Source organism: Paroedura picta, chromosome 15 (genome assembly GCF_049243985.1).
Source record: "Paroedura picta isolate Pp20150507F chromosome 15, Ppicta_v3.0, whole genome shotgun sequence".
In the NCBI taxonomy this organism is placed as follows: Eukaryota; Metazoa; Chordata; class Lepidosauria; order Squamata; family Gekkonidae; genus Paroedura; species Paroedura picta.
This window is the reverse complement of record NC_135383.1, coordinates 7,146,798-7,174,020: the sequence shown is the minus strand read 5'-3', so window position 1 is coordinate 7,174,020 and position 27,223 is coordinate 7,146,798. Positions and strand designations below refer to the sequence as shown.

The following is a 27,223-nucleotide window of genomic DNA, read 5'->3' as shown; positions in this document are numbered from 1 at the left end:
TTATGAATCATACATTCAGGTTGTCCAAACAACTGTAAGGGAGGCAAGGAGAGCTGGATGCTGTCTGAGGAAGTCACTCTTCCGACAGATGCTGTGCCCAGGGGATGGCCCTATAGTTGTCAACAGCCAAGGCCCAAATCCTTGCAGGGAGCCGCGGCAAACCTCCGTGGTGAGCGCACAGTAGCAAGAATGAGACGAAGAAGTGTCGGTTTTTATACCCCGCTTTTCTCTACCCGAAGGAGTCTCAAAGCGGCTTACGGTCGCCTTCCCTTCCTCTCCCCACAACAGACACCCCGGGAGGTAGGTGGGGCTGAGAGAGCTCTGAGAGAAGCTGCTCTGTGAGAACAGCACTATCAGGACTGTGACTAGCCCAAGGTCACCCAGCGGGCTGCATGTAGAGGAGGAGCAGAGAATCAAACCCACCAAATGGTTATTAAAGATAGCCACTTCCAGACTTGGGATAAACTGAGACCAGTTCTCACTGGGCAAGATTTTCACCGGTTCTGGGGGCGATCCGGCGGCCGATCCCTTGTCCAAAATTTAAATCTGGTACCTGGTGACGAAATAACCCAGAGCAACCCAGGGGAAGGCATCCCTTCAGCCCGCGTGCGTTAAAAGTCCATGGACGAGCGACTTTTAAAAACTTCCCATGAACTTCCCCAGCAGAACTCTTTCAAAGGGCCTGTGGGCTTTTCTCTCCCAATTGGCCAACTCCCATAGGGGCTCCGAGGGCAGCCCCCTCCCTTCCCACCCTTTAGGCCACTCCGTGAGAATCCCATCTTGCTCGAGAGAAGTTGGCAACCCCACGAGCAGAGGTGAGCTGGCGAGAAAACGGCTGCTGCAGCCACGGAGGTGCCGATCAGGGTGATTAAAGATAAAAAGCCAAGGGGTTTGGGAAACCAGGCTCCGGAAAGCGGCAGGCCGCCGTACGCGCGAGAAGCAATTTCTAGACATCGCAGCGGGGGAATTGAGAACGACAGATCAAAACACCGAGCTGTGAAAATCATGGGGTTTTTGCTCCTAATGACTGCAGAATTACTCTATAGTCAAGAGTTGAAGGCCTGGCAGAGTGGAGCGACGGAGAACTCAATTGCCCGCAAGGGAGGGGGCACGGGGCTCCCCCTACCCTGCCCGAAATCGTTTCTCCGGCTCCTTCTCCCGGCTACCTCCGTCTCCCGCCAGAAATGTGGGGAGGGATTTGTGTGTGTTTGCTTTGGGTTCTGCCGTTCTCCTGAGCTGCCGCTTCCTGCAGACTCAAAACAAAATGTGAACAATTATGGCACGTTTTGAAATTCATTATAGCCTTGCATGCAAATGTATCGGCCTGCGGCAATTTACCTTGGCTAACCCACTCCACTTCAGCAAAAATCCAGATTATCTTGACGTCAACCCTGTAAGGCAGGTCTAGCTGAGAGAGAGGGAGAGAGAGAGAGAGAGGGATGGAGGAAGAGAGGGAGAGAGAGGCGGGGGAGGAGGGAGAGGGAGGGAGGTGGGGGGGGCCAAGTCTGGCCAGAGGCCAAGCATTGAGCTTCACATCAGACTGGAAATTTGAACTCGTGTCATCGCAACTCCTAGTCCGACGCTGTAGCCACTGAGCCACCGTGCGGCATGCCTCGATCACCTTCTCTTTCCCCCTCTTTTTACACCTCCTCTTTGCCCCCTTCCAGGGCTATGAACAGTGCATGTGCAAGGATGTGATTTCATTCTCTGTTTTATTTTTTTTGGGGGGGGGGGAGGTTATTACTTGACAGAAAAGGGGGCTGCATAACTTACAGCCGGCATTCTCAAAGGGCCCCCGCGGCAGGCAGGCTGCTGGCCCAATGAGTAGGCGGAAAAAGGCCTAAGCTAAGAGTGAGCTACCTGTAGCCCATGGACCTTCTAAAACATTCAACCAAGGGAAACATCATTTCCCCCCTCAAATGCATCAGTTCAAGTCTGCACGAAGGGCCATTTCTCTTCCTTTCCCTTGATGAAGGTCATGAAGGTCAGACTTCCTAGCAATTAATGACGTCACACGTGGCAAAAACGGTGCTTCATCAATTCGGTTTCCAGCTCCCCCCCCCCTAAATCCTTTGGGTTCCCCTACTCCCATTTTTTCAGTCTGTGACCCCCTTGAAATGTGCCACAGTCCTCCAGGAGGGCATATGCCCCCCAATTGAGAATGGCTGATTTCAATACAGATTGCAGGTAGAGAGCTGTTTTTTTTTTTTTTTGAGCAGCGCTCCAAATCTGCCCAAATCTGCTTCACGCTCCCTCTGCCTCCCCGCCCAGGCCTGTTCTCCGCTCCCAGGCAGCAACACGCAGAACTCAGGGAGTCCTTCTGAAGCACAATTTGCAATGTCGAATCAAGACGATCCTACCAATTGTTCGGGGAAATCATGTGTTTCCTTTTGGGGAGCCTGCAGAATTAAAAAAAAAACAGCAGCTATTCATTTTTTAAAAATTGGTTAAGACCAATCCCCTTCCCTTTACCCTCTTTTCCTACCCAATTTATCAGTGTAATTCAAATTATAAGCTTCGCTAGAAGCCAGAATTAAGCTATTTGCACATTACATAAAGTCAGGGAGGGGGAAAGGCAAACCTTCACACCTTCCCTTTCTTCAGTAATTGCCGGGTTTGTCAGAGGATAATCACCTGGTGTGTTTTCTGCCCTCCCCTCTAATCCCTGCCTCTCTGCCTTGATTCAGCTACCTTCTGCTCATCCTGCACTTCCCCGGTTGCTGCAGAGTTGCTTTTGATCTGGCCGGAGAGCACACAGAGACACCACGATTTTCCCATTAGAAAACCGTGGGAAGGATTGGGGTGTGTGTGTGTGTGTGGAAAAGACATGCAGGACCACCGCTGTGTAATCGTACACCATCGTTTCCAGCTGAAAAACCTGAACCGATGTCATTGCATCCCAGCACACTCTAGGATTTCCCAGAAACTCTATGGTAAAAACCATAAGAATTTGGGAGGGGGATTCCTAGAGTATCACACCATTATTATTTATTATTATTATTTCGATTTATTTCCCGCCACTCCCAAATGGCTCGCGGCGGGTTACAATGTCTTAAAAAACCCATTAAAACTCCCATTAAAAGACTTTAAAATGTCAAAACATGGCAGCACAATAATAAGATCCCCTTCCTACCCCCATTCCTAAAAAAAGGGGGGGTGGAGGAGAAGGAGGTCAATGATGTTCAAGAAGCCCGGGGGAGAGCAGTCGATGTACCCCGGCAGCCCCAGCCTCAACCATAGACCTGGCGGAAGAGCTCCGTCTTGCAGGCCCTGCGGAACGTTAAAGGGTCCCGCAGGGCCCGCAGCTCACCCGGGAGCTCATTCCACCAGGTGGGGGCCAGGACCGAAAAGGCCCTGGCCCTGGCCGAGGCTAGGCGTGCTTCCCTAGTAGTAATGTGGTGATATTACTACTGGGCTTTTGGGCTGGGAATGACCTTGCAGGATGCTGTTCTCCCCCAAATATGGCAAAACCAGAGTCGCCGTTTTGAGCTCTTCGACCTGAAGTTTTGACTCCCCTGTGAAGACAACGAAAGCTATTTGTTGCTTTCTATCGTTCTCCAGTGCCCCGTACCCACTTCCTGCCCCATGATGGCAACTTACGCCACACCGAAGTCCCCATACGAACAGAAGCCAGAGATTAATTTAAAGCGACACATTAGGCTAAACTGGGGGGCGTTCAGTACAAAAAGGCCGGGGCAATATATGGTTTCAAGTCAGGGGGGTAGTGCTCAAATTTTGCAGTGCTATTCGAAAGAAAGAAAAACAACAACAGAATGACGAGAGGCATTATTCAGAGGCGATTTGGGTCAAGGGACTAAACAGCATGTCAGGTTTGCCCACCTGTCCCCGGTCCCTCAAAACAATGAAATTGCAGCATCTCTCAGCAGAGCAGAAACAACTACCCGTCCTCCTTGTCATTGGGCAGATAAGCAGAATGACGATATCGTAAGGGACGGAGACAGGCAAGGCCGGGACGTGCTTGTGACATTTTGCTGCCGAGAGCGGTTGTGCCGAGAGTCATGCTCCAGGTTTTATGCGCAATGGCTCTGAAGATGCTGGAGGGTGACTTTCTGTTGTCTGGCAGCAGCTGTCCTGGTAGTCTTGCAAATAACAGCTGCTTACACAGCCTGGGCATCCCGGCTTGGCCTTGACAGAAAGGAGACCAAAATGGTGTGTGTGTGTGTGTGTGTGTGTGTGTGTGTGTGTGTGTGGCAGCTCCACACGTTCTCCACCTCTCCAATTTTGGGACTCCGAGTAGTGAAAAACGGGGTGTAAAAACCAACGACTCCTCCTCTTCGTCGTCTTCTTCACCCAAACGTGCTGGCCATGAGCTCCTTCTGTATAGCTTTACCCTGCTCTTCTTCCAAGGCGTTCAGGGTGGAGCACATGATTCAGCCTCCTTCCCTCTTCTCCTCAAATCAGCCCTGCGAGGTAGGGCAATTTTATTTATTTATTTCTTATGCAACTTCTATAGTGCTCTCTCGCGCTTGGCGGCCTCGGAGCGGTGAACAGCACAGGCTCGATAGTAAATTGTTGGCTCAAAGTTTCCTCTCAAGTTACAGTGCTGGGACTAGGATCCGGGAGACCCAGGTCTGAATCCCCAACCTTGCAGGGTGACCCTGAGTTCTCAGCCTAGCCTACCTTATAGGGATGTCGTTGTGAGGATGAAATGGAGGAGAGAAGAATTGTTGCAAGCTGCTTTGGGTAGCGTATGGATTAAGTGTATATAAATGTATATAAATAAAATCTTAACAAATTTAGTGGCACCTTTAAGACCAACGAAGTCTCATTCAAGGTATGAGCTTTATTGGTCTTAAAGGTGCCCCTGGACTCTAAATTTGTTCCGCTGCTTCAGACCAACACGGCTACCTGGTTAAATAAAAGCCAGAGAGTCAAGGAATATAGGAATGGGACTTGTTCCTCCTAGGCAAACAATGCCAAGCAAAAAACGAGCATGTGTTTTTGGTGGATTGACAGAGCAGGGACTCATTCAGAGTTGCAGAGAGCAACCTCTGCTGCCCCTGGGCACTCAGAGCTCATAACTTGTTTTTTCGTAACACATCAGCGGTTCTCTTGTAGGGCCCTCCTACTTCAGGCTGCCCACCAGTTTGGGAATTATTGCTTTAAATCATGGATCTGCAGCAGACATTCCACCTGTCAGCGGTGTCAGGATCTATCTTTTATTCATGCTGTATGAAAAAAGAGCAGCAAATCTTTCATGGGTTTAGCTGTCCCCTTCCCACCCCCCCTAGCCTTACCCAATGGTGAAAAATGAAGGAGGGATGGGGGGAAGGAGTTAGCTATCCATCTCCTAGTAAATCACAAGTTGGAATCTGCTGACCTGCAATTTCAACAATCACTTCACGGGTCTTTTAGAAGTCCCAGTCTTTGCAAAATGACACGGCCAGCACTTATGCTGGTGGCTCATGCGCCCAAACTGACCAGGTCACTATGCAACTATATTAAGAGCCCTTAACGATATTATATCATGGAGAGCCCTGCTGGATTAAATTTAAGTCGGCCATCTTGTTTCATAAACTAATAGAGTTGGAAGGGACGTCCTGGGTCATCTAGTCCAACCCCCTGCACTATGCAGGACACTCACAACCCTCTTGCTCATCCACTGTCACCTGCCACCCCCTTGAGCCTTCACAGAATCAGCCTCTCTGTCAGATGGCTATCCAGCCTCTGCTTAAAAATCTCCAAAGAAGGAGAACCCACTAACTCCCGAGGAAGCCTGTTCCACTGAGAAATTGCTCTGACTGTCAGGAACTTCTTCCGAAGGTTTAGACGGAATTTCTTTTGAATTTAATTTTGTCCCATTGGTTCTGGTCCGTCCCTCCGGGGCAAGAGAGAACAAGTCTGCTCCATCCTTTATATGGCACCCTTTTAAATACTTGAAGATGGTTATCAGATCCCCTCTTAGTCGTCTCCTCTCTAGGCTAAACAGACCAAGCTGCCCCAACCTTTCTCACAATGGCCACCAGGATGTCCTGGAAGACCACCAAGGAGGGGCACAGAGGTCAAAAACCTCCCTTGCAGTGCCCACCCAGCAGCTGGCCTTCAGAGATACACTGCTTCTCAACACGGAGTATCCAGTTAGCCACCATGAGTCATTGAGGTCCTTCTCCATGAATCTTTCTAGTCCTCTTCTGAAGCCACCCATGATATGTCTACCCCTACGTTTTCCGGCAACTGAGTCCTACATGTTAGCTTGGCATCATGGACAACTACATCTTGGAACAACTACTGATCTTTTAGTTCGCCGGGTCCCCACTCTGCTGTCCTCACAAGCCCTCCTCTTGTGGTCTGCCTCAGGTCTGCCTCAAGCCCTGCGGCTGCAGAGTCATTCCCCGGGGGAGAAATGCTGCACAGCCAGCCGTCAGACTTTAAGGGCTGCAAGTGATTAACGTCCGGAGCAAAAGCTGAACCGGTGACCTGTGGCAGAAACCCTCCCTATCCCATTACAGCCCCCCTGAGCCGCCCACTCCTTCCCTTGATTCCCAGCCAAACCTATTGCCCTCTTTACTTAATCTTCCAAGTTCCTTGAGAACAGTCCCTCAACTGCAGTTTTTCCACCCCCCCGGTCCCACTTTCCTGACTTCACGTGTCTCCGTTCTTACCCTCTTTTTGGATGCACAAGTGTGTGTGTGTGTATGTTTAAGTGTCTTCTTCCCCACTCTCCACTCAAATTCACATTTCCATTGCCTCTCAGCGTTTATCTCCTGCACAGAAAGCTATGACAACTTTCAGAGTTTCGGCCACCCATGTATATATTAATTTCATGCCCCGTTTCAGAGGACGTCTTCACGTTCACAGGCACGAAACCTCCGGATACTGGCGCCAGGAGGCAAAATCAATGGGCAGGTTTGGCCTCTCAGGGGTGGCCAAACGGTGGCTCTCCAGATGGCCATGGACTACAATTCCCATGAGCCCCTGGGGCTCATGGGAATTGCAGTCCATGGCCATCTGGAAAGCCACCGTTTGGCCACCCCTGCACTGGTTGGCCACTGTGTGAGCCAGGATGCTGGACTAGGTGGCCCCTCGGTCTGATTCAGCAGGGCTCTTCTGACGTTCTCACTGCAGGGCCTCTTAGCTGGGACACCCACAAGCAAGGTCAGACAGCCGCAGCCCAACCCAGCTGACGTTCCCCCAGCAACTGGTATTCAAAGAGACACTGCCCTGCGACATGGAAGTTCCATTTAGCAAAGCTGACGAGTTGCAGTGGAGAGACTCAGGTTCCACCGATTTGCCTAAGACTACCGACTACTGCAGTTACAAAATTGCTGTCCTCGTTCATCACAGCGGAAGCAGCCAAGAAACGCCCCCCCCCCCCACACACACACATACCTCTGTTCTTTTAAAACTTCTAGACTTTGAAATGAAGTTTGGTAAAACGCCATGTTGCGATTCACTATCCCCCCCCTCCCCTTTGCCATTCAGCTCTACTGGCAATCAGCCTATAGCCTTGTGCTGCCTGGACAAACTCCCCCCCTCCCTCCCAAGCAGAACAGAGCTGGCGTGATTACAATCAACTCCTTTTTATCCCCTTATAAATGCACAATCACTGCGGATCGGCAAGAAAGCTCCCCGGAAGCCAAAGGAACAAGCCCATCTACAAGCGCCGTTGCAGTGAGACACGGGGGAGAAAGGGGAGAAAAGATTCGCACCACTTTCTCCTTCCTAAGCGGAGACTCTGAAAATAGGCACAGGCATGAAAATGATATCTAGGCCCGTTATGCACACGTCGGATAATGCACTTTCACTGTCCTTTTGCAGCTGGATTTTCCTGTGTGAAACAAGAAAATCCAGAGAGGAAGAAGAGTTGGTTGATATATGCCGCTTTTCTCTCCCCGAAGGAGTCTCAAAGCGGCTTACAGTCGCCTTCCCTTTCCTCTCCCTACAACAGACCCCCTGTGAGGGAGGGGAGGCTGAGAGAGCCCTGAGATTACTGGAGAAGAAGACAATGGCCTTCCCTTTCCTCTCCCCACAACAGACACCCTGTGAGGTAGGTGAAGCTGAGAGAGGCCTGATATTGCAGATAGATCAGAACAGCTTTATCAGAGTTGTGATGAGCCCAAGGTCACCCAGCTGGCTGCATGTGGAGGAGCAAGGAATCAAACCCAGCTCACCAGATTAGAATCCAATCCTCATAACCGCTACACCATACTGGCTCTGAGCTGAAATTTAACAACCGGTGAGCTACAACATTAGTTCTTGCAACGCAGAGACGTATAATCTCAAAGAACACTCCCAGCCAATTTCTTCTTTTTTCTTCTTCTTCTTCTAATTCTTGCATTGAGAAAGAAAGGGGCTTCCCTCAGGGTTTGTTTTGGACTGAGCAACATCTCTCCCCCCCCCCCCCAACACTCAAGCTTCGAACACCTCTGGGCAGTTCCCTATGCAGAGGAATGATTTCTCAGTAAGTAAATACTGCAGGCAGAACCTCCTCCAAGTGGCAAAGGTTATCAAAATAGCAGCATTCTGACAAACGACAATACAGCAGTAAAACCATCTGTCTGTACGGCTCGAGAATCTCTCCTTTCGGGAGCAATAAATCAAAGGGCCGGGCGGAAATTCCTTGCGTCTTTGGCCTTTCCGTAACTTCCCCCATTATTAAGCAGTGCCGTAACTCATAAGGAGAAAGCCCAGCATATACAGCATCTGCTTTTTCTGACAGATAATCACACTTTTGACTAGATTAGGGCACTCCACCTCTTCCACCGCTAGATCTTGCGAGAGAGAGAGAGAGTCCTGCTCACAAATTTGGATACAGAAAGTGGGATTAACACCTCCTATGAACCAGAATTATGCCAGGCACTGTATAGAAAAACACCATCCAAGGCCAGAAAGGTTGCAGTCTGATAAATCTTAATGGGCCAGAGTGTGGGCTGTAACGTCCCTGGTTTAATTCTTTCTTCAGAGGCAGCATAATATAGCTAACAGTAACCATGCTGGAGCCCGAGTTCAAATCTTGCCTCCATCACAGATTCTGCTTGGCAGATTAGGAGCTGCTGCTCTTAACCGCTATACCAAGTGAACAAGTTGAAATGTGTTCAGAGAAGGGCAACTAGGATGTTTCCTGCAGCTTTAGCGACAAGGGCTAGGAGCCATGGGTTCAAATTACGGGAAAGGGGGTCCCGCTTAAACATTAGAAAGCATTTTCTGACAGTGGGGTACTGTTGGTTGATGGAATACGCTGTCTTGGAGGTTGGTGGAATCTCCTTCATTGGAAGTTTTTAGGAGATTGAATGAGCACCTGTCAGGAGTGTGTGTTTTTTAAGTCCCCCAGAAGGTGGGGGGCTGGACTGGATGGCCCCCTGTGGTCTCTTTCCACCTCTGTGCAATGCTGATTCTGTCTCATGAGAACTTAGCATGCATGGCTGGCTCTCTGCTGTCTTTACGGGTGCCTAGGAAACCAAGTGATGGAACAGTGTAGCCTGGTCTTGCCAGATTTCAGAAGCTGAACAGGGGTTTTTACTTGGCTGGGAGACCACCAAGGAGAACTCCCCAGAGGAAGTCAATTTGCAAACCATCTCTGCATCTCACTGTCTCTGAAAGCCTCTTGCTGGGTCGTCAGTGTGTGTCACTTATGTACATAGGGGGAAACACGAGAACAGAAACACTCTCTGCCCTAGGCTGTGGGTGGGTGTGGAATATGCTGCCCCCCAAAATCTGCCACGGGACGCCACTGCTGCATCTCAACTACTTGCAAAGCCTGCCACGGAAGAAGCAAAAAAACCCCACTCTGTCAGTGGTGAGAACACACAGTATGCATTTATTGGGCAAGGAAACGATTCCTTGCACGTCTGTTGGCATCAGCCATTTGATGCTGGGGGTTGGGGGGGGGCTGTATTTTTTCTTTAAATCATTACTATTTAGCGTATAAAATCATAGTTGTTGAAGAGCCATGACAAATACTTTTTTTTAAGCTTCATTTTAAAGGCTGAAGCCATCCTGGGGCAGCTTTATATTGCCAAGGGTGGCTTCATTTAGCAGGTTATAAAGCCCCACTGTTTTCTGACGATCGGCTTTTATTACAGCATGTAAAATTTTTTAATGAGAAATAAATTGATGGAGACACAGCACCGTGAAGGCGCCGGGGCCTCGTCGTTCCAGAGGTGCAGCATCAAAGCTCAGATATATTTCAAGAACAATAAAAATATCATCTGAAAAGGGGGAAATAATATATTTCGGCAGGAGCTGGCAGAGAGAACAGCCAAATGACCCACCCCCCGCCCCCCAACTCCCCTTGGAAAATTTTGAAAATGAATATTCTGACCATCCCTTAAGGTCTCATCTTATTTAGTGCATTAACACCCCATTGTCCTCCCTACGAGAAGGACCAAAACCAGCTCATCCAATTCATAGCAAAGCTTGATATTTAAGCTCGGATTCCATGGACTACATTTCCCATGAGCACATGCTGCCAGGCGATCATGGGAATTGTAGTCCACGGACATCTGGAGAGCCGCATTTTGGCCGTCCCTGATCTACATATTCATTTTATGTCCCATCTCAGCCGGAGAAGAGCTCCCAAGTCTAACAAAAAGTTTTAAAAGCCACTCAATTATATTGTCGCCAATTAAAACAAGAGATGACAAAACAGCTCGTAAAGCTGAGTTTCGTGAAATAATAGACCGTTTCCAGCCATATGCAGCCATTAAAACCAACCCATCCTTCTCCCGCAGCCTACAAATTTTTCAAACAGCCCAGAAAACCTCAACAATCAAGTGACATAAGGTGGTCTTTAACTTTCTTTCTGAGAACTTCAACGTAGCAAACTTTGACTGCAAGGCAGGACTCCGAAATGGATGACACTGCATAGCTTTTTTGTGGGGTGGGGATCTTTCTGTGCAACCCTGGCTCTGTCCACAAGGAGGCTGTTCCCTGCTTGGAAATCGAGGTGGGCTTCCCTCCTCCCCTCTCCCCTCCCTCGCCACGGGAAGACTGACATCGAATGACCCTAGTGGCGAATTTGCCAAAACACTACCTCCTATACTGTTACATTTAATTATTGTTTTAACTATGTTTTGTCTGGGTTTTTATGTGGTTTAGCGCCCCGAGCCTGTGCGCACACTGGGGCGGTCTACAAATCAAATAAATAAATGCAATAACTAGGGTGGCCAACCCTGGTTTGGGAACTTCCTGGCGATTTTGTGTGTGGAGCCTGAGAAGGGCACGGTTTGTGGAGGGGAGGGTCATTGCTGGCGTGAAATGCTAAAAAAAAGCACATCCTCCAAAGCAATTGATTTCTCCAGGGGAACTGACCTCTATTGTCAGGAGATCAATTGTAATACCTAGAGCTCTCCAGGTCCCATAAGTATATGGCAGCCTTAATCAACTTTTTCACCACTGATGAACCCCTGAAACATTCTTCAAGATTAAAAAAAACCCCAGAATTGATGCAATTGTGCAGAATATGGTTGGGATGCATAGCTGTGGACACACCCACCCAGGACCCCTCCCCTTCCCACCCCCTCTAGGCCCATCATTGGAGGGAGGGGGATGTCAATGTGACCATATACGGTTATATCACCCGATAAATGTTTAACAAATTTTAAAGATATATATAAACATTAATTAACTCCCACCCATTCAGCAAACCCTCCCAAGGCCTTCAAGAAACCCCAGGGTTTCAAGAACCCCTGGTAAATAGAGAGAAAAGCGTGCATTGTCCAAAGTTCTGGCCTTTTATAAAGCTTTTTTTTAGTGTTAATTGCTGAAGCACTTTAGCAGTACAGCAATTAGGCATTTTTAAAGGCTCTCAAAAGGTCCTTCAGCAGGATGACGGGGGATATATATAGATGTGTGATATACACCACATGTGAATTTATTGTGCTGAAAAAAAACCATGTACACTGTGAGGGGGGCGGGGGGGGGCATGCTGGGAAATAGAAAACGAGACACCGTGAAGCCTGGGAATTTGATTTGTTAAACAGAGCTGGAGAAGGAAAACACGGTTTGTGGTTTTCCCCAGGAGATACTGGAGACAGCCCCTCACCTGACCACTATTTGGCTCCTCTGTGCGGCCCAGCAAATTCCCTTTGACAGCGAAAGGGGCAGGAGAGAGAGGCTCAGCTCATAACCTAAAAACAGCTCTTTTTTTGTACCCCGCTTATGATTACCCGAAGGAGTCTCAAAGTGGCTTACAATCGCCTACCCTTCCTCTCCCCACAACAGACACCCCCTGTGGGAGGTGAGGCTGAGAAAGAAGAAGAGTTGGTTCTTATATGCTGTTTATCTAGCAATATCAACAAACAGTTTACTAATTTACTGCTAGTTTACTCTCTCCCTATAAACGATCATTCCAGTTTGGCTGTCTGCTCACACCTTGAAAGAAACTGGGTTGGTCTTCAAGGCGCCACTGGGCTCAAACTTTATTCTCCCCACCACAAAAACACCCTGTGAGGTAGGCGAGGCCGAGAGAGCTCTGAGAGAACTGTGACGGGCCAAAGGACCCCCAGCCGGCTGCACGTGGAGGAGGAGTGAGGAAGCAACCCCGGTTCTCCAGATTAGACGCCGCCGCTCTGAACCACTGCGCCAAAACTGCGCCGAGCGAAGAACCAAGGAAGAGAAGCTGTTTCCGTTCTCAGATTGGAGAGGCCCAGATTCAAATCCACGCTCACTCTGAGTGAGACAGATGCTATCGCTCAGCCTAATCTCCCTCACGGGAACTCTGTGAAAATACACACGAAGAAAGATCCTCGTAGAGGGGCGGATTAAGACGTGCTGAGTGACTCCGACTTCAAGAGGCCTCCCCACAGCTTTACCCTCCCAAGCAGGAGTTTCTTATTGCATTTCGATGCCCTTCTTAATCAGAGGCCCTAAGAGGTCCTTCGGCTCCACTCGCCTAGAAATCAGCGATGTCCTTGTACCTCTGAACTCCTGGAGGAAGGCAGGGGGTGATAACAAGGTGATTGATAAAAAGGATCATTTAAGGCTTTGGGGCTCGGGAGATCATTATCCCCTTTCCCCGTAGGCAGAAGGACAAGATCTGGAGAAAGTACCCTTGAATAAATCAGATTACCAACCTGCTGGGGGCCGGCTTCAAACCCCAGTGGGTGAGGAACAGGGTCAGTTGCTTGCCTGCAGCTAGGGAAGATGCAGACTGCCACCCTAGCTAGGAGTGGCACATCTTTTGATCAAGTGGGTATCAGCTACGGTCAGGCTTTTAGAAACCCCAAAAGTGGCGCAGTCAGGCGGGATATGGAGGGGAAGCATAGCTGTGTGCACACCCACCTGGGGCCCTTCCGACCCCCTTCAGACCATTTTTGAGGGTCATATATGTTCATACCATCAATATATTTAAATTAATTAATTCCCACCCATTCAGGAAACCCTTCCAGGGCCTTCAAGAAACCCCGGGGTTTCATGAACCTTGGTTGAAAAAGAAAAACCCTAGTTTAAACCTTTCTCTCTAAGCTGTTCATTGTTCATGGCCATCCATGTTTCTTGTGGCAGGGAATTCCACAGGTTCCCACAGGCCTGTCTGCTCTTGACCAGGCGCTTCCTATTCTGGGCAAGGAAGGCTCCCTTAATTGCTTCCCTCCCAATCGATACCGACATTTTTTTTTTGTCGCACGCAGTTTGGGGCTGGAACCTCAGATCCCTCCGAGACAAGAATTCTCCCTATTCAGCTGCTTCCTTTGCAAAGCAGACTTAACCAGTCTCATAAATCAAACCGAGGAGGTCACTTTTTTTTCTCCTTTGGACTTAGAAACTGCAGACCGAGAAAAAGTTTGCACCAAACAACACGGCACGGTACGGCTCAGGAGGGGAAAGACAGAAAGGGCGGAAACACGTTTTTGTCCTAAAAACAAAGCCGACGGGTTGCTTGTTTTATTTGCTACATTTACACCACGCTTTTCTCTGCAACGGGGGCCCGAAGTGGCTTATGTTGTTCTCCTCTCTTCCATTTTATCTTTACAACAACCCTGTGATGTAGGAATGCGGGGCCCTCGCAATCGATAAGGCGATAAATGGCATGCAATCAACGCTTGTAGGCTGGTAAAGAAAACTCAGAGGGTTATTATCCCCTCCCCCCCCCCCCACTCCTTAAGGCTTCTATGAGAAAGCTCCTAAATTGTTGAGCCACCTCCAAACCCAGCCGGAAAAGGAATTTGCCCGTCAACGGCAGCCCCACAATCTCCTGTAACACCTTGGCTCGGGAAGCCTCTCCGTCTCCCACTGCACCCCTTGGCAGATTCCTTTCCGTCGCCATAACCCACACACAGATGGCATTATTTCCCAAAGCCCAACTTTTTTTCCCGAGCCCTGCCAGCTTTGAGTTTTAATAAAGGGGCCCCGGGCAGGCGAGGGAATGAGCCGAACATTAGCCCCAAACACAGACGGCTCGCTCTTAATTACTTTTACAACACATTTCTTCCTTGCCCATTAGTCTTCCCCGTGTCCGTACGTACTGGCAGCAATGTGAACTGTTTATCAATGCTAAAGACGCGGTCCTCCCGGGGACCATTCACTCAACAGGAATGCCAGCAAAATTGTTACGAAATTAATTTAGCCTACAGCGACGTGTCAAAAAAGTGCGGAGTGGGGAGGGAGAGAGAGAGAGAGAAGGCAGAGAGAAGGAGGAGAGAGAACCCAAAAAGCCAAGATTCTGTCCTTGTTAGAATGCCAACTCAATGGAATGTGCGGCAGGAGGAACTGCGAGGAGCTGTTCTGTAAGACGAGGAAGGGAGAAGAATAACAGCTCATTAGGAAGGCCCCCGTGAGGTTAAATCCGGGGAAGAAAAGAAAAGGAGGTAGAGATTGGAAGGCTGTTACTGAAAAACTCCAGACAGACCAGCGACGTGCTGGAAGGCCGTGACGGGTCTGGGAACTCCAGGTGCTGTTTCCGCTGTGGGGCGGAAGGGGGAGCTGAGCAGCAGGGGGTGGGACGGATGACCACACGAAGCTGCCCTTATAACAAGCGCTGCTATTGGTTCATCTAGCTTGGGATTATCTACCCAGCCGGTGGTGGCTCTCTGAGGACTTGGGTAGAGGTCCTTCACAACCCCTGTATATTTGAGATCCTGGGGAACCGAGTCTGGGATTTCCTGCACGCAGTACAGCTGTTGCTTGGTCACAGCCCCTCTAAGCTACACTTAACAGGAAGACGATAGTTTGGCTGATGTTTTGAGCAGGGAGGCCGGAATTCCAGGCTTTTCTCCGGCCTTGACTTTATGCCCAAGTACAACGATATAGGCTAGATATCAGGGGGGGAAATTTCACAGTCAGAGTAGTTCAGCAGTGGAATAGGCTGCCTAAGGAGGTGGTGAGCCCCCCCTCACTGGCAGTCTTCAAGCAAAGGTTGGATGCACACTTTTCTTGGATGCTTTAGGATGCTTTGGGCTGATCCTGCGTTGAGCAGGGGGTTGGACTAGATGGCCTGTGTGGCCCCTTCCAACTCTATGATTCTTTGATTCTATGATTCTATGGAACAGCCCTGTCTTACAGGCCCTGTGGAACTGTCCAAGGTCCTGAGCGTTCCACCAGGCTGGGGCCAGGCCTGAAAAGGCCCTAACCCTGGTTGAAGCCAGTTTAACATCTTTTGGGCCATGGACCTTGAGCAAATTTTGCTCACCAGATCTTAATTTCCTTTGGGGGACATAGGGGAGGAGACCTTCCTGCAGATAGGAAGGTCCAAAACCACTCAGGGCTTTAAAGGTGATCACCAAAACCTTGACTATGATTAATTCTTTAATCCGGAGCCAGTGCGACTGGGAGAGAACAGTCAAATATGCGCTCTCTGCTGGGTCCTGATAAGGATTCATGCAGATGCAACCTGGACTAGTTGAAGTTTCCAAAGCAGCTTCAATGGCAGCCCTACGTAGAGCGAACTGCCCATCTGGAGGTGACGACAGGGGCCCTGTGAGGCAGGTGAGGCTGAGAGAGCTGAGAGAACTGCTCTATCAGGACTGTGACTAGCCCAAGGTCACCCTGCAATGTGGAGGAGCAGGGAATCAAACCTGGTTGGCCAGATAGGAAGCTGCCGCTTCCTACCAAGCTGCCTGAGTGGATTGCCAGTCCACATTCGGGCTGAAAGGCAACACACAGTTCAGGAAAACAGAACGGGTGGCCAAGCCAGGGGTGTGTGCGCTCTGCCCGCCAGGAAACGGGACAGGCTTTGCGACAGAGATCTGCCCGAGCTAACCTGTGCCAAAGCTTTCCAATGTTATTTTCCTCCTGAAGCATCAGAACCGCTGAGCCAAAAAAGCCCCACATAAATCAGTCGCATTGCGGATCCCTCATGACAGCTACTGGGCCGAGTCTGTTCTACTGGGGGGGGGGAAGGAGGGAGAGCACAGGCTATGCTAATTAAGAGATGAATCCCCTCTAGACTTTGCTGCAGGGATGGAGGGATGCTCCTTTTGCAATTGCCGGCTTTGGAACAAGGCAGCCAGAAAGACCGGGCGCTTGGAGGGAGCGGGGGGGGGGATCCTTGCAACAGGTGCGTTTGGGGTCTGACACTGCTGGCAAAGCAGGTGGACAGCAAAAGGCAAGAAAGCAGGGTGGGGTGGGGCTCACAAAACACCTCTGAGGCTTGCCCAGGTAACGAGGAAGATGAGCCAGACAAATTAATGGCCACGTGGAAAGACCAGGTTTCCTTGGGTTGGTCAACCGACGCCAGGGACCATGTCCCTCAGAATAGTCTCTTTTCCTATTAGAGAGAAAACTGGGTACTAGAAGAATATCTGCCCACAGACAAGACACAGAGACACGAGAAACGCCCAATGCACGTTCACGCTAGCAATAAAATTGGGAACAAGCAGTTAAATAAGCCTGGAATGTAAGATGCCTTTAGCTACCCTGAACGCAAAGTTGAGGTTACTCCACTCACATGCAAAGAAAAGGATCAGGTGCCTAGATGTATACCGGGGTGTCCAAACTGTGGGTCTCCAGTTGTCCATGGACTACAGTTACCATGAGTCCCTGACAGTACTGGAGCCATTGCTGGCAGGGGCTCATGGTAATTGTAGTCCATGGACAACTGGAGACCCACAGTTTAGCCACCCCTGATGTATACAGATGAGCACAGGGTAAAAGCGACTGCAATGTAGCCAGGTCTTCTTCTGGGCTAGCTGAAAGCAGAGTCCTAGAGCACCATTCTCTTGCATCAACCAGTCCTGCAGGAAAACAAAAATCGGGAACCGAGATGGGAAGCACTATTCCTGCCCCAGCGATGAAGTTTTGGACTCTCTCCAAGTTAATCTCGAGGAGAAGACAAGAACAGATCATGGAACAGAATGACACACACACACACACACACCCCTGAACAATAATGGAACAGTCCTGGGAAAATCCACTCCTTTCTCCACTGCTGTGGCACTGAACGAAACACAGATCATCCTCACCAGGGGGCTGCAGTCCAAGTCAGAAGAACAGGCAAAGTTACGCTAGAGAGACCATCGGTGGAAGACAGCGAGAGGCTGGCCATAGGAGAAACACCTCCAAGCATCAGTTTGATGGCCCGCTGGCCTCTCTTCATTGGTAATTTTGCACAGGCTGCAGGGGTAGTCAAACTGCGGCCTTCCAGATGTCCATGGACTACAATTCCCATGAGCCCCTGCCAGCAAACGCTGGCAGGGGCTCATGGGAATTGTAGTCCATGGTCATCTGGAGGGCCGCAGTTTGACTACCCCTGTGCTAAAGGACCACTGTCTGGAGCTGGGCTGCTGTAGCAAAAGGCAACAAAGGACCCGGCAGAGGTTTATCAAGGCCACATCAGACTAAGGAGTCTCTTGCTGCTGTCTTTCAGGGAGAGGAGGGACTCTCCTCCCACCGCTCTGAAACCTCTGGAGCGCAATCAACACCGTGCCAGGAGAAAAGGCCGTTGCGTTCGGTGTCCCGTCTGCACTTTCCGGGTCGCCGGAAAGATAACCGCATGCATTTCGACGGTAGAATGCCTCCTCCGCTTACCTTCCAAAGCGACTTCCCTTAATCTGAAAGGACAGGAAGGAAGTTTTCAGCGATTCCGATGGGAAGCTTTTCAGCGGGTTTCACCCAGGCGGTATAATTGCCACCTCCTGTCGAAAGGATCTTGGCTGGGAGGGCCTCTTTCAGCACCTTGGAAAGCAGCTGGTGGGCAGCCCTGGCTGAGACCGACATACAAAAGAAATGGGGAGCTTGGCTGCTTTGGCTACAGCAGTGGTTCTCAACCTTCCTATTGCCCTGACCCTTTAGTACTGTTCCTCCTGTTGTGGTGACCCCCAACCATAAAATTATGCAAGGGTTCTTGCACAGAAATTAAACCGAAACTGACCAATGGCGTGATGATCCATTGCTCAGGATTGTATATAAATTGATTTTCTTCCAGGGTTTCTCAGTTCAGTTCTGCCTCTTCTCCCACCATGCCGATCTCGCTGTTTCTGGCTGCTCCAGACAGACGAACGCTCCATCTCGATCTACCCCGCAAGGCTGTTGTTTCGAAGGCGCCCGCCCCCCCCCCCACGGGCAAGCTGCTCGCCCTGTCGCGCCCCTGTGAAAGGGTCATTCGACCCCCAAAGGCGTCCCGACCCCCAGGTTGAGAACCACTGGTCTAAAGGGAGGTCATTCTCTCCCAAACAATTTTTATGTCAATAAAGGTACTCTGAATCCCAAGCAATACCTGCCACCTCAGTTGCATCCTTCAAAACCAGCCCCTCTCCTCGGACACATTTGTCCAGACCTCTGTCTTCTAACTCTACACACACGAGCATGGCTGGGTTGTTCCTTTGGAAGCCATGTTCCCTTGCCCACTGAAATTTAAATCGGACGCAACTTGGGAATGCCGGAAACAGTTCACTTGGCTTGGCTCAAAGCATTGGGGCCATCCAAATTGACATACCTCTTAGATTCAAAACAATATTAAGACCAGGAGGTGGGCAAACCCACCGGGGAACCTCTCCGCTACACACCCACACGCTCCCGTCTTTTGCCTTTGACCTGTCCTCAAGTTCGACAGGGCGGAAAAACCCGAGGCGCAAAGACGCAGCCACGGCGGTGGAGCAAATGAACCCGAGTGAAAGCCTCATGCATTAGTAATGTCGCATTCCACTCTTCGTTGCCTCCTGCCTCCCACCGGGCAGCCATTTTGCAGGCGCCACGCAGCGCCTCGGCGTTGGCCGCGACCACGGCTTCCTCTTCCAGCGCCAGCCTAAAGAGGGGCACCAGAGGCCCAGCCCGTCAAGAATCAATGCCGCTTTAAATTCATCTTCCGGCACAGCGAACCTCCGCAAAGCTGAAGGCAAAGGGTTATTAATGAGCTATGTCAACGCGCAGGAACAATAGCCCAGTTCCCCGGGGTGTCGTTCCCTTCCTTTAGTCTACTGCTCCTAGACGGCGGATGACTGAAGTCGTCAGCGTGGCTCGTACCTGTGATCGGCGGCGACTCCTCTTCCAAATATGAGCACCGTTCTCGATGAAAAGAGCGCATGGCGAGAGTTCAGGGAGCACGGCGCACACGGCAATGGGAAAGCGAGCCAAGCGTCGTGCTAAACGGTCTTGCAGAAGGAAAGACGAGGCTGCAGGGATAACGGCGCTGAGTTCTAGAAAGGGCAGCGGCGATAACCCAACGGCAGCGCTGAGTTCTAGCAAAGGAAGTCTTCTGCCCGTTGCAAACGGTGCTTGGAAGCTTCATTGGCCAAGAGTTTGGCAGGGGGGGGGGGGGTTGGCCATTAAGGCCAAATGGGAAAATCCAGGTGAGCCAGGGGCATTTTGGCCCCAAGTAAAGGGGGACTCTCACCCTGCGCAGGGTGGTCGGGAGACTCCAATGCAAGCCATGCTGGAATCAAAAACCCTAGGAGGCTACAGCTGCAACCAGAGGGGTCCCACGGAGGCGGAAGGGATGCACCACTAATAGCTTGTCTCAGGCCTCCCAGCAGAGACTAGGGAAGAATTAGTGATTGTCAAACACACACACACACAATATGACCCAAGCCTTGCATGGGATGGGCAGGAACATGCTCTTCCTCCATCATCCCCTGGACAGGAGGGCAAGGACATTGTCCAGGGCTGTTATTAGTTTCTAGTCTGCCCATGGGCATCTAGGGTGTTGCCATAACAGGGCCTCGGGGGGGGGGGGAGGTGACGGCCTCATGGGAATTGTAGTTCATGGACATCTGGAGAACAACAGTTTGGCCACCCCTGCGGGCTCAAGAAGGGAAGAGGCTGCCCGATCTGTCCGGGGATGTCGGCATACCCTTGCTGAAAGGTAATTTCACGGCACCACGTCTGCTGGACTGTTCTATTTCAAGAGGACGCCAAAGCCGCTGGGCTTGGCATTTTGGGTGACAAGCGCTTTATCACCCAGGCAGGTCAGTTTAGGGTGGATGGATGCAAAGCCCCTCGGTGGCAACCAGAGAGTTGCCCCCTTCCCCGACACCTCATCATCTCAGCGTTGGGCTGAGCTTCACAGACCCTGGCCGCAATCCATCTCTGTCCTGCTTTTGCCGACTTCGGGTTTTAAAAATGAATTCTACACGCAGGCTCTTCACGCCCCCGACAGGGCCCATCCCTCATCGGAATCACAGCGCCCTTATCGCGCTCCTGGATTGTTTTTTTGGCAGGAGCACCATGCGCTCTCGGATGACTAAGCGCCTGGAACGTGTTTGGAACCCGGTGGCGTATCAATAATATTAAATTTAAAATAGGCCTTTTTTTGGAGAACCAGGATAGCCCGGCCTAGGCTGATCTTGTCGGATCTCGGAAGGAAAACGGTTAAACGGAACAGTGAGTTTGTCTTTCACTGAGGATTTTGACTTTGCCTTGGTTCGGGTTTCGGTGTGACTTGCTAGAGGCCAGAAAGCAAGCAGGGCGGGTATTTTGGAGGGGAGGACACCAAGGAACGCCAGGGTCGTGATGGCCACCACCACTGACCGTCTCTTGCCTTGAATGCCCAATGGGGTAACCGTAAGTTAGCGGCGATTTGACGGCGACAACAACAAATTTCCCTAGGAAGAGGCTGCCATGCAATGCACAAGCCCATTTTTTATCCTCCTCCTTAAAGGAGCTCAAGGGAATGTCTAGAGTTTGTCTTTCCGCACAACAACCCTGCAGGGTTGGCTAGGTTAAGAGCGAAGGTCTGGCCCAAAGCCACCTAGTGAACTTTGCGGCTGGGGAAATTTGAACCTGAATAGTCCCGGAGCAACACGTCCCGTTACAGCACGCTAGGATGATTAGGGCTTGCTCTTATTTTCTTAAAAACAATGCATATCCTACCTTTCAGTTCACCGTTGCCAATGAAAACAATCAAAACCACACGCAAAGAGAAAAAAGAAGAGCCTGGATTGAAAGGTAACATCACAGGGTTACCATCCCAGGCTGGTTCGATCTCGTCACCACCTGGAAGCTAAGTAGGGTTGACCAGAGTTAGTACTTGAATGGGAGACCAGCAATGACAAACCTCCTCTTTTGGCCTCTTGCCTTGAAACCTCTATGCGTAGGGGCAGCCAAACTGTGGCTCTCCAGATGTCCATGGACTACAAGGGGCTCATGGGCTTTGTAGTCCATGGACATCTGGAGAGCCACCGTTTGGCCACCCCTGCCCTATGGGGTTGCCATAAAGAAAAAAAAACAGGGGCACACTAATTTGGACACTCTGTCCCTTTGAAAAAACTCTGCCCCTTTCAGATCGTCTTAACAAATGTCGGCAGACTTGATTTCTTCCACCCACTTTCTCTTTTCATGGCCAGATTCTCCCAACGTTCCGCCTGAAGACATAAAGCTGCCTTATACTGAGTCTGCCCATCAAAATCAGAGTTGTCAGCTCAGACTGGCAGCTGCTCTCCAGGGCCTCCGGCAGAGGCCTCGCCCATCGTCAGCTGCCAGTCTTGAGCTGGAGATGCCAGGGATTGAACCGAGGACCTTCTGAATGACGCGGTCAGGCGGGGTAGAAAGCAATTAATAAAACAAATCCTTCCCATTCTACACGGAATCTAGCCCTATGGGCACTGAGGGCCAAGTGCATGAATCAAAGCTTTTCCGTTAGAAAGGCAAACAAAAATTGCATATGTTCTTCAGTGTGCAGATATATTCCTTCTCTCTTCGGATTCTTTCCCCCCCCCCCCCCCCATTCTTTCGGACATTTCCACGGGCTTCAATGGGAAATGCCCTTCTGGCTCTTTCCCATCCACTTTGGGGTGAAACAGTCAGGGATTGTGCTACTCACGAAAGGAACCTTCCCCCTTCCCGTATCAAATGCATACAAGAAAGCTCCCCTGTTTTACAGGCAATTAAAATCCTCATTTGCATAGCGGGGACAGCCAAGATGAGGCTGGGAAGAGAGGGATGGTTTCCTTTGCTTTCCCAGGATCCTCCGGTCAAGGGTAGGGGGGGGGGTGTTACTGGAAACCAAAATGGATTCTGCAGGTGAAGGGACATGAGCCTCCCCCCTCTCCCATGGCTTTCCTCTCAACAGCTGGAACACTTTTTCTACCAGCAGGTTCATCTCACTAATGATAGAATCGTAGAGCTGGAAAGGACCTCCAGGGTCATCTAATCCCACGGCATTTCCCTGGACATGCAAGAAAGGGCCACAAAAGCACTGACACAATCCCTCCTGCCCACCCACTTACAAACAGTTCAAACAACAGGTATGGTTTGGGCCGAATTTTGATTCGTCCTCCCAAGCCTTCTCCAGAGGATGGGGCCAGGTGACCCCTCATCTGAAACGCCTCCAAAAGTTTGTGGCAAAGGAAGCTGAAATCTGCAACATCTATACATTAAAGGTAAAGGTATCCCCTGTGCAAGCACCGGGTCATGTCTGACCCTTGGGGTGACGCCCTCCAGCGTTTTCATGGCAGACTCAATACGGGGTGGTTTGCCAGGGCCTTCCCCAGTCATTACCGTTTCACCCCCCAGCAAGCTGGGTACTCATTTTACCGACCTCGGAAGGATGGAAGGCTGAGTCAACCTTGTGCCGGCTGCTGGGATCGAACTCCCAGCCTCATGGGCAGAGATTTCAGACTGCATGTCTGCTGCCTTGCCACTCTGCGAGGCTCTATCTATACGTTACGCAAATTAAAATGAAGCTGCATTTCTTTGTTAGGTGTACGTAATTCCTTTATGATTGTGCTAGTCAGGGGGCTTGGGGAGTCCTGAGAAGTTCGTGAGAGCACCACCTTTTCATGGCTAGGATCCATCACCCGCTCTCCTGGACAATTTCCCCTAATTCGGCTTCTAAGATCTCACTAAGCGGCATTTGTGTACGTCCAAGCCTGTTTTCAGAGCCTTAAGATCTAGCTGCTTGCATTCAAAGGCAAGGCCGAATCAAAACTCCCTGCTTGCCAAATCTTTCTGGGAGTGAGATCTAAGGGGCAGGTTGCAGGCAAAGAAGTAGAGATCCAGAGAGGTGAGGTCCGTGAGCATACCGCTGAGAGCGTATCGTTTGAGAAGGTGGGAAGTCTTTTATTTTTTTATTGCCTGTTTGACATTATTCCATTATATTTCAGAATGAATAGGTTATTACTTTATCAAACATTCTGTGTTAACTTAGGAACTAGCCACTGAGGAAGTCTACGGAAAACGGAGGTTAGAAGTCCTGAAGACCGTTTTGGACCGTTCTTGTTTTGAATAAATCAAGTACTTCTTGGATCTCACATCTCTGGATCTTCACGTCTTCACCTGCAACCTGCCCCTTGGATCTCACTCGCGGTTAGTTTGGGACAGGTACACCCTCTCTGTTTCACTGCCAAATCTTTTTGCCACACGCTGAATTCAGACACTACATGCATACAATTCAGGAAGATTACAAAGCGTGTGTAACAGGAGTGAGAAGAAGAAGAGTTGGTTCTTATATGCCGCTTTTCCCTACCCAAATGGAGTCTCAAAGCGGCTTATAGTCGCCTTCCCTTTCCTCTCCCCACAATAGACACCCTGTGAGGTGGGTGAGGCTGAGAGAGCCCTGATATTCCTGCTGGGTCAGAACAGTTTTATCAGTGCTGTGGTGAGCCCAAGGTCACCCAGCTGGCTGCATGTAGGGGAGCGGGGAATCAAACCCGCCTTGCCAGATTAGAAGTCCGCACTCTTAACCACTACACCAAACTGGCTACCTGTGATTCTCTCAAGAGAAGTGCTTGCCTTGTTACTTGAACTGTGGCAATATATGTATCTGTTATGCATATGCAGCTCCAGTGCGCACAAAAGGACCACTGGATTTTCCAGGGTTTGCATTCATGGGTACCGAGTTCAAACGGACATCGTCAAACATGTGTATTGCTGCTGTCTGCAAACCATGGCAACCAGACGCGCATTGAGAGAATCACGGGTACAGTGAGCACCCGATATGTGACCTTTGGTTGGCTCCTGGTACATGTGCTCATAATGCCTGAAACGGACCAAGATGAGACGGCAAAATACACTGCAAAATATGAGACTGCTTTAATACACACAAAATTAACCGAGAAGTCCTTCTGCAAATGCTCTATTTCCGTTAAGTCCAATTCACAATTTTTCACATTGGCGAGTTCCAGAGATGCGCACGAGTATCAATGCGCATGAGTATCAATGCGCCTCTCTGGAACGCACCAGTGTGAAAAATCATACCTTTGGTTACTTCTGAATCCTGGAATGAGCAGCAACAGCATTGCCCACAAAGGCCTGAGGACTGTCCTCGGGTGATTTTATGCGGGAGCTGCTTTGAGCAAAATCTTTGCAGAGAAAGGCGTCTAATAGACCAGCGACCACCCAAAAAGCACCTGAGCGTGTACAAAGTGCCGCCTACAACCAAACAGCCCCGGAAGGGAGACAGAGGGGAACCCCTAATTCAAACAATGCCATTCCAGCGCTGCAGCAAGCACATAAGATGGAGCATGGAAAGAGAGCCAGGGAGGGGATTTGAACTGCAGGACGGAAAGAAAGCCCCCCGACGCATACAAGACGCAAGGAGAGAGGTGCTCCATCAGCTTTCTTCCAGCATCAGTACCAAGCAGGAGTTTAAGAAACCTCGGAGGAGGTAGGGTGAGGCTTCGCTAAGCAAATATAGAAGGTTATTGTTTGGAGCTCCTGGGCTGTGAGGCCAAAGTCCCATTGACAAAATTGAGCACGAGGCATTAACAAGCAAGCACTCTCCAGAGATATAATAGAGATAAAAGAGATGATTCCTTTTTTAAAAAAAGCATTCTGGTTGCCCTCCATCCCAAGCTGACCCTCACATTTAGCCCCCCTGCCTTCCTAACCCCTGTTTCTAGCCCTCCCGCGCCTTGGCAGCGTCCTCTCCCACCCGGCTTTTTCTCCCCACCGCCGAGCAAACGCAAAAAAAAAAGCATTCACGTCCGAGCACAATCGCAAGCACGCACAGACACAAAAAGTGACATCGCAAACAGACGGTGTAACAAAAGAGCAAACCTTGTTCCTCCATGGCTGGTTCGCAGCCTCACACTTCAGAGGTTGATGATAAACAGCGGAGACAATGAGGCCATCTGTTCCGGGCGGGAATCGAAGGACGAGGGAGACAGGCTGGAACACGGGAGATGGAGGGGGAAAAGAGGGTCCCTCTCTCCCTATGGGATGGGAGGATGGAGCGCTGATGCGGTAGCTCATTGGTTACCTGTCAAGGCCTTCCTTGGGCAGTTATAAAGCACCCGCCGGGCGACGACGTGACAATGGGTTGTGCGCTTCTAAGGAAGGACAGCAAGACATCTCTTGGCTGCCTTAGAAGATCAGCAGCCCCCATTCTCCCAGATATGGCCTAAAAGACAGGGGAAGGAGCCAAACGGCCAATGCTGCACAGCTGCCCGCTTCAATTTCCTTGGGATTGGTTCCTGATCCTGGAAAATGACTGAATCTCAGTGGTTCTCAACCTTCCTAATGCCGCGACCCTTTAATACAGTTCCTCACGTTGTGGGGACCCCCAGCTGTAAAATTACGCAAGGGTTCTTTCGCAGAAATTAAACCGAAACTGACCAATAGTGTGAAGATCGTGATTGTATATAAATTGTTTTTTCCCCCCAGTTCTCAGTTCTGCCTCTTGTCCCACCATGCCGATCTTGCTCTTTTCCGCTGCTCCAGACAGCCGAATGCTCTATCTCGATAGAGCTCTACCCTGCAAGGCTGTTGTGTGGATGGCGACACCCCCCCCCCCCGGCCAAGCTGCTTGTCCTGCCGTGACCCCTGGGAAAGGGTCATTCAACCCCCAAAGGGGTCCTGACCCCCAGGTTGAGAACGACTGCTCTATATGGATAGATTCAGGTGGAGTAGCCATGTCAGTCTGAAGCAGCAGGACCAAATCTGAGACACATGGCACCTTTAAGACCGGCAAAGATTTATTCAAGGTGTGAGCTTTCGTGTGCACGCACACTTCTTCAGACAAATCTTTGTCGGCCTTAAAGGCGCCATGTGTCTCAGATTTGGTCCTGTCTCTATTTGAGTTTTTGGAAGGACACCTCGGTCAGATTTGGTGGTTGTGAGTTCCTCTCCATGATCTCTGACTGGGATTTTTCTGGGTTCAGAGGTAGAGCGCCTCCAAGATGCTGATCACAATCCGAAGTCAGGGCCTCCCCTCTGGCAGGATCCTGTGGGCCTGATCTGGCAGGGTGAGCTCTTACCTGCAAAGCTACCCTTCCCATGTGCACATAACCCACAGGATGCGTGCGCATTCACCGCAGCGAGCAAACAGCACTACCCGCGTTCCGCTTTCTGCTAAACCGAGCTTGAGTCCAACGGCACCTTTTAAGACCGACAAAAGTTTTATTCAAGGCATGCACTTTCGTGTGCACGCACGCTCCCTCAGGGGCAATGTCTGTTCTCAGCTCAGGAAACACCAAGCAGAGCTAAGACGAGCTAATAAGCAAAGGGACCATGCCAGCTAACCAAAAGCGCAAAAACCAGGTTCAAGGTTCTGCCAAGTCCACCCATAGACGCAGCTCCTTCCTACTTCCTTGCATACAGAGGACAGAGTCCAAGAAAGCATGGATCTGCCATCCTCGGAAGAACCCTTGCGCCTTTGACAGCGCGACTCTGAAGAGCAGAGCTTCCCTCAAGGCGAAAGAGAACCTAGCAGGATGACTACAGTCAACGGGGCGTGCTTTGAGAGCGTAGCCCCGGGGCACAGAATTTAAATTACCACTTATTCCCCCTTTTAAAAGGCAGCAGCGACAGGCTTCCTGAGACAAGGGGGAATCGGTGCTCCCCCCCACGCATAAATTATGTTGAGTGTGAAAACGGGAGCATCAGACGGAGGCCTGGAGGCCTGTGTTGTCGTTCAACCCATTCTTCTTCCCGAGAAGGAAATGTCTGAATCGGG

General features: G+C 50.3%; 1 protein-coding gene across 7 annotated transcripts in view; it reads right to left on the bottom strand.

The window, feature by feature from the left end:
* The window catches only part of KAZN (kazrin, periplakin interacting protein), a 194,551-nt gene that overhangs the window by 68,518 nt on the left and 98,810 nt on the right, over window positions 1-27,223 (bottom strand). The window contains exon 1 of one of the 7 annotated variants that reach the window (XM_077311074.1): window positions 25,327-25,343. The exons of the other annotated variants lie outside the window; for them this stretch is intronic. Coding sequence (XP_077167189.1) covers window positions 25,327-25,339 — 13 coding nt within the window. The 5' untranslated portion in view covers window positions 25,340-25,343. Of the gene's footprint in view, window positions 1-25,326; window positions 25,344-27,223 lie in introns of those variants that run through there. 7 annotated transcript variants of the gene reach the window in all.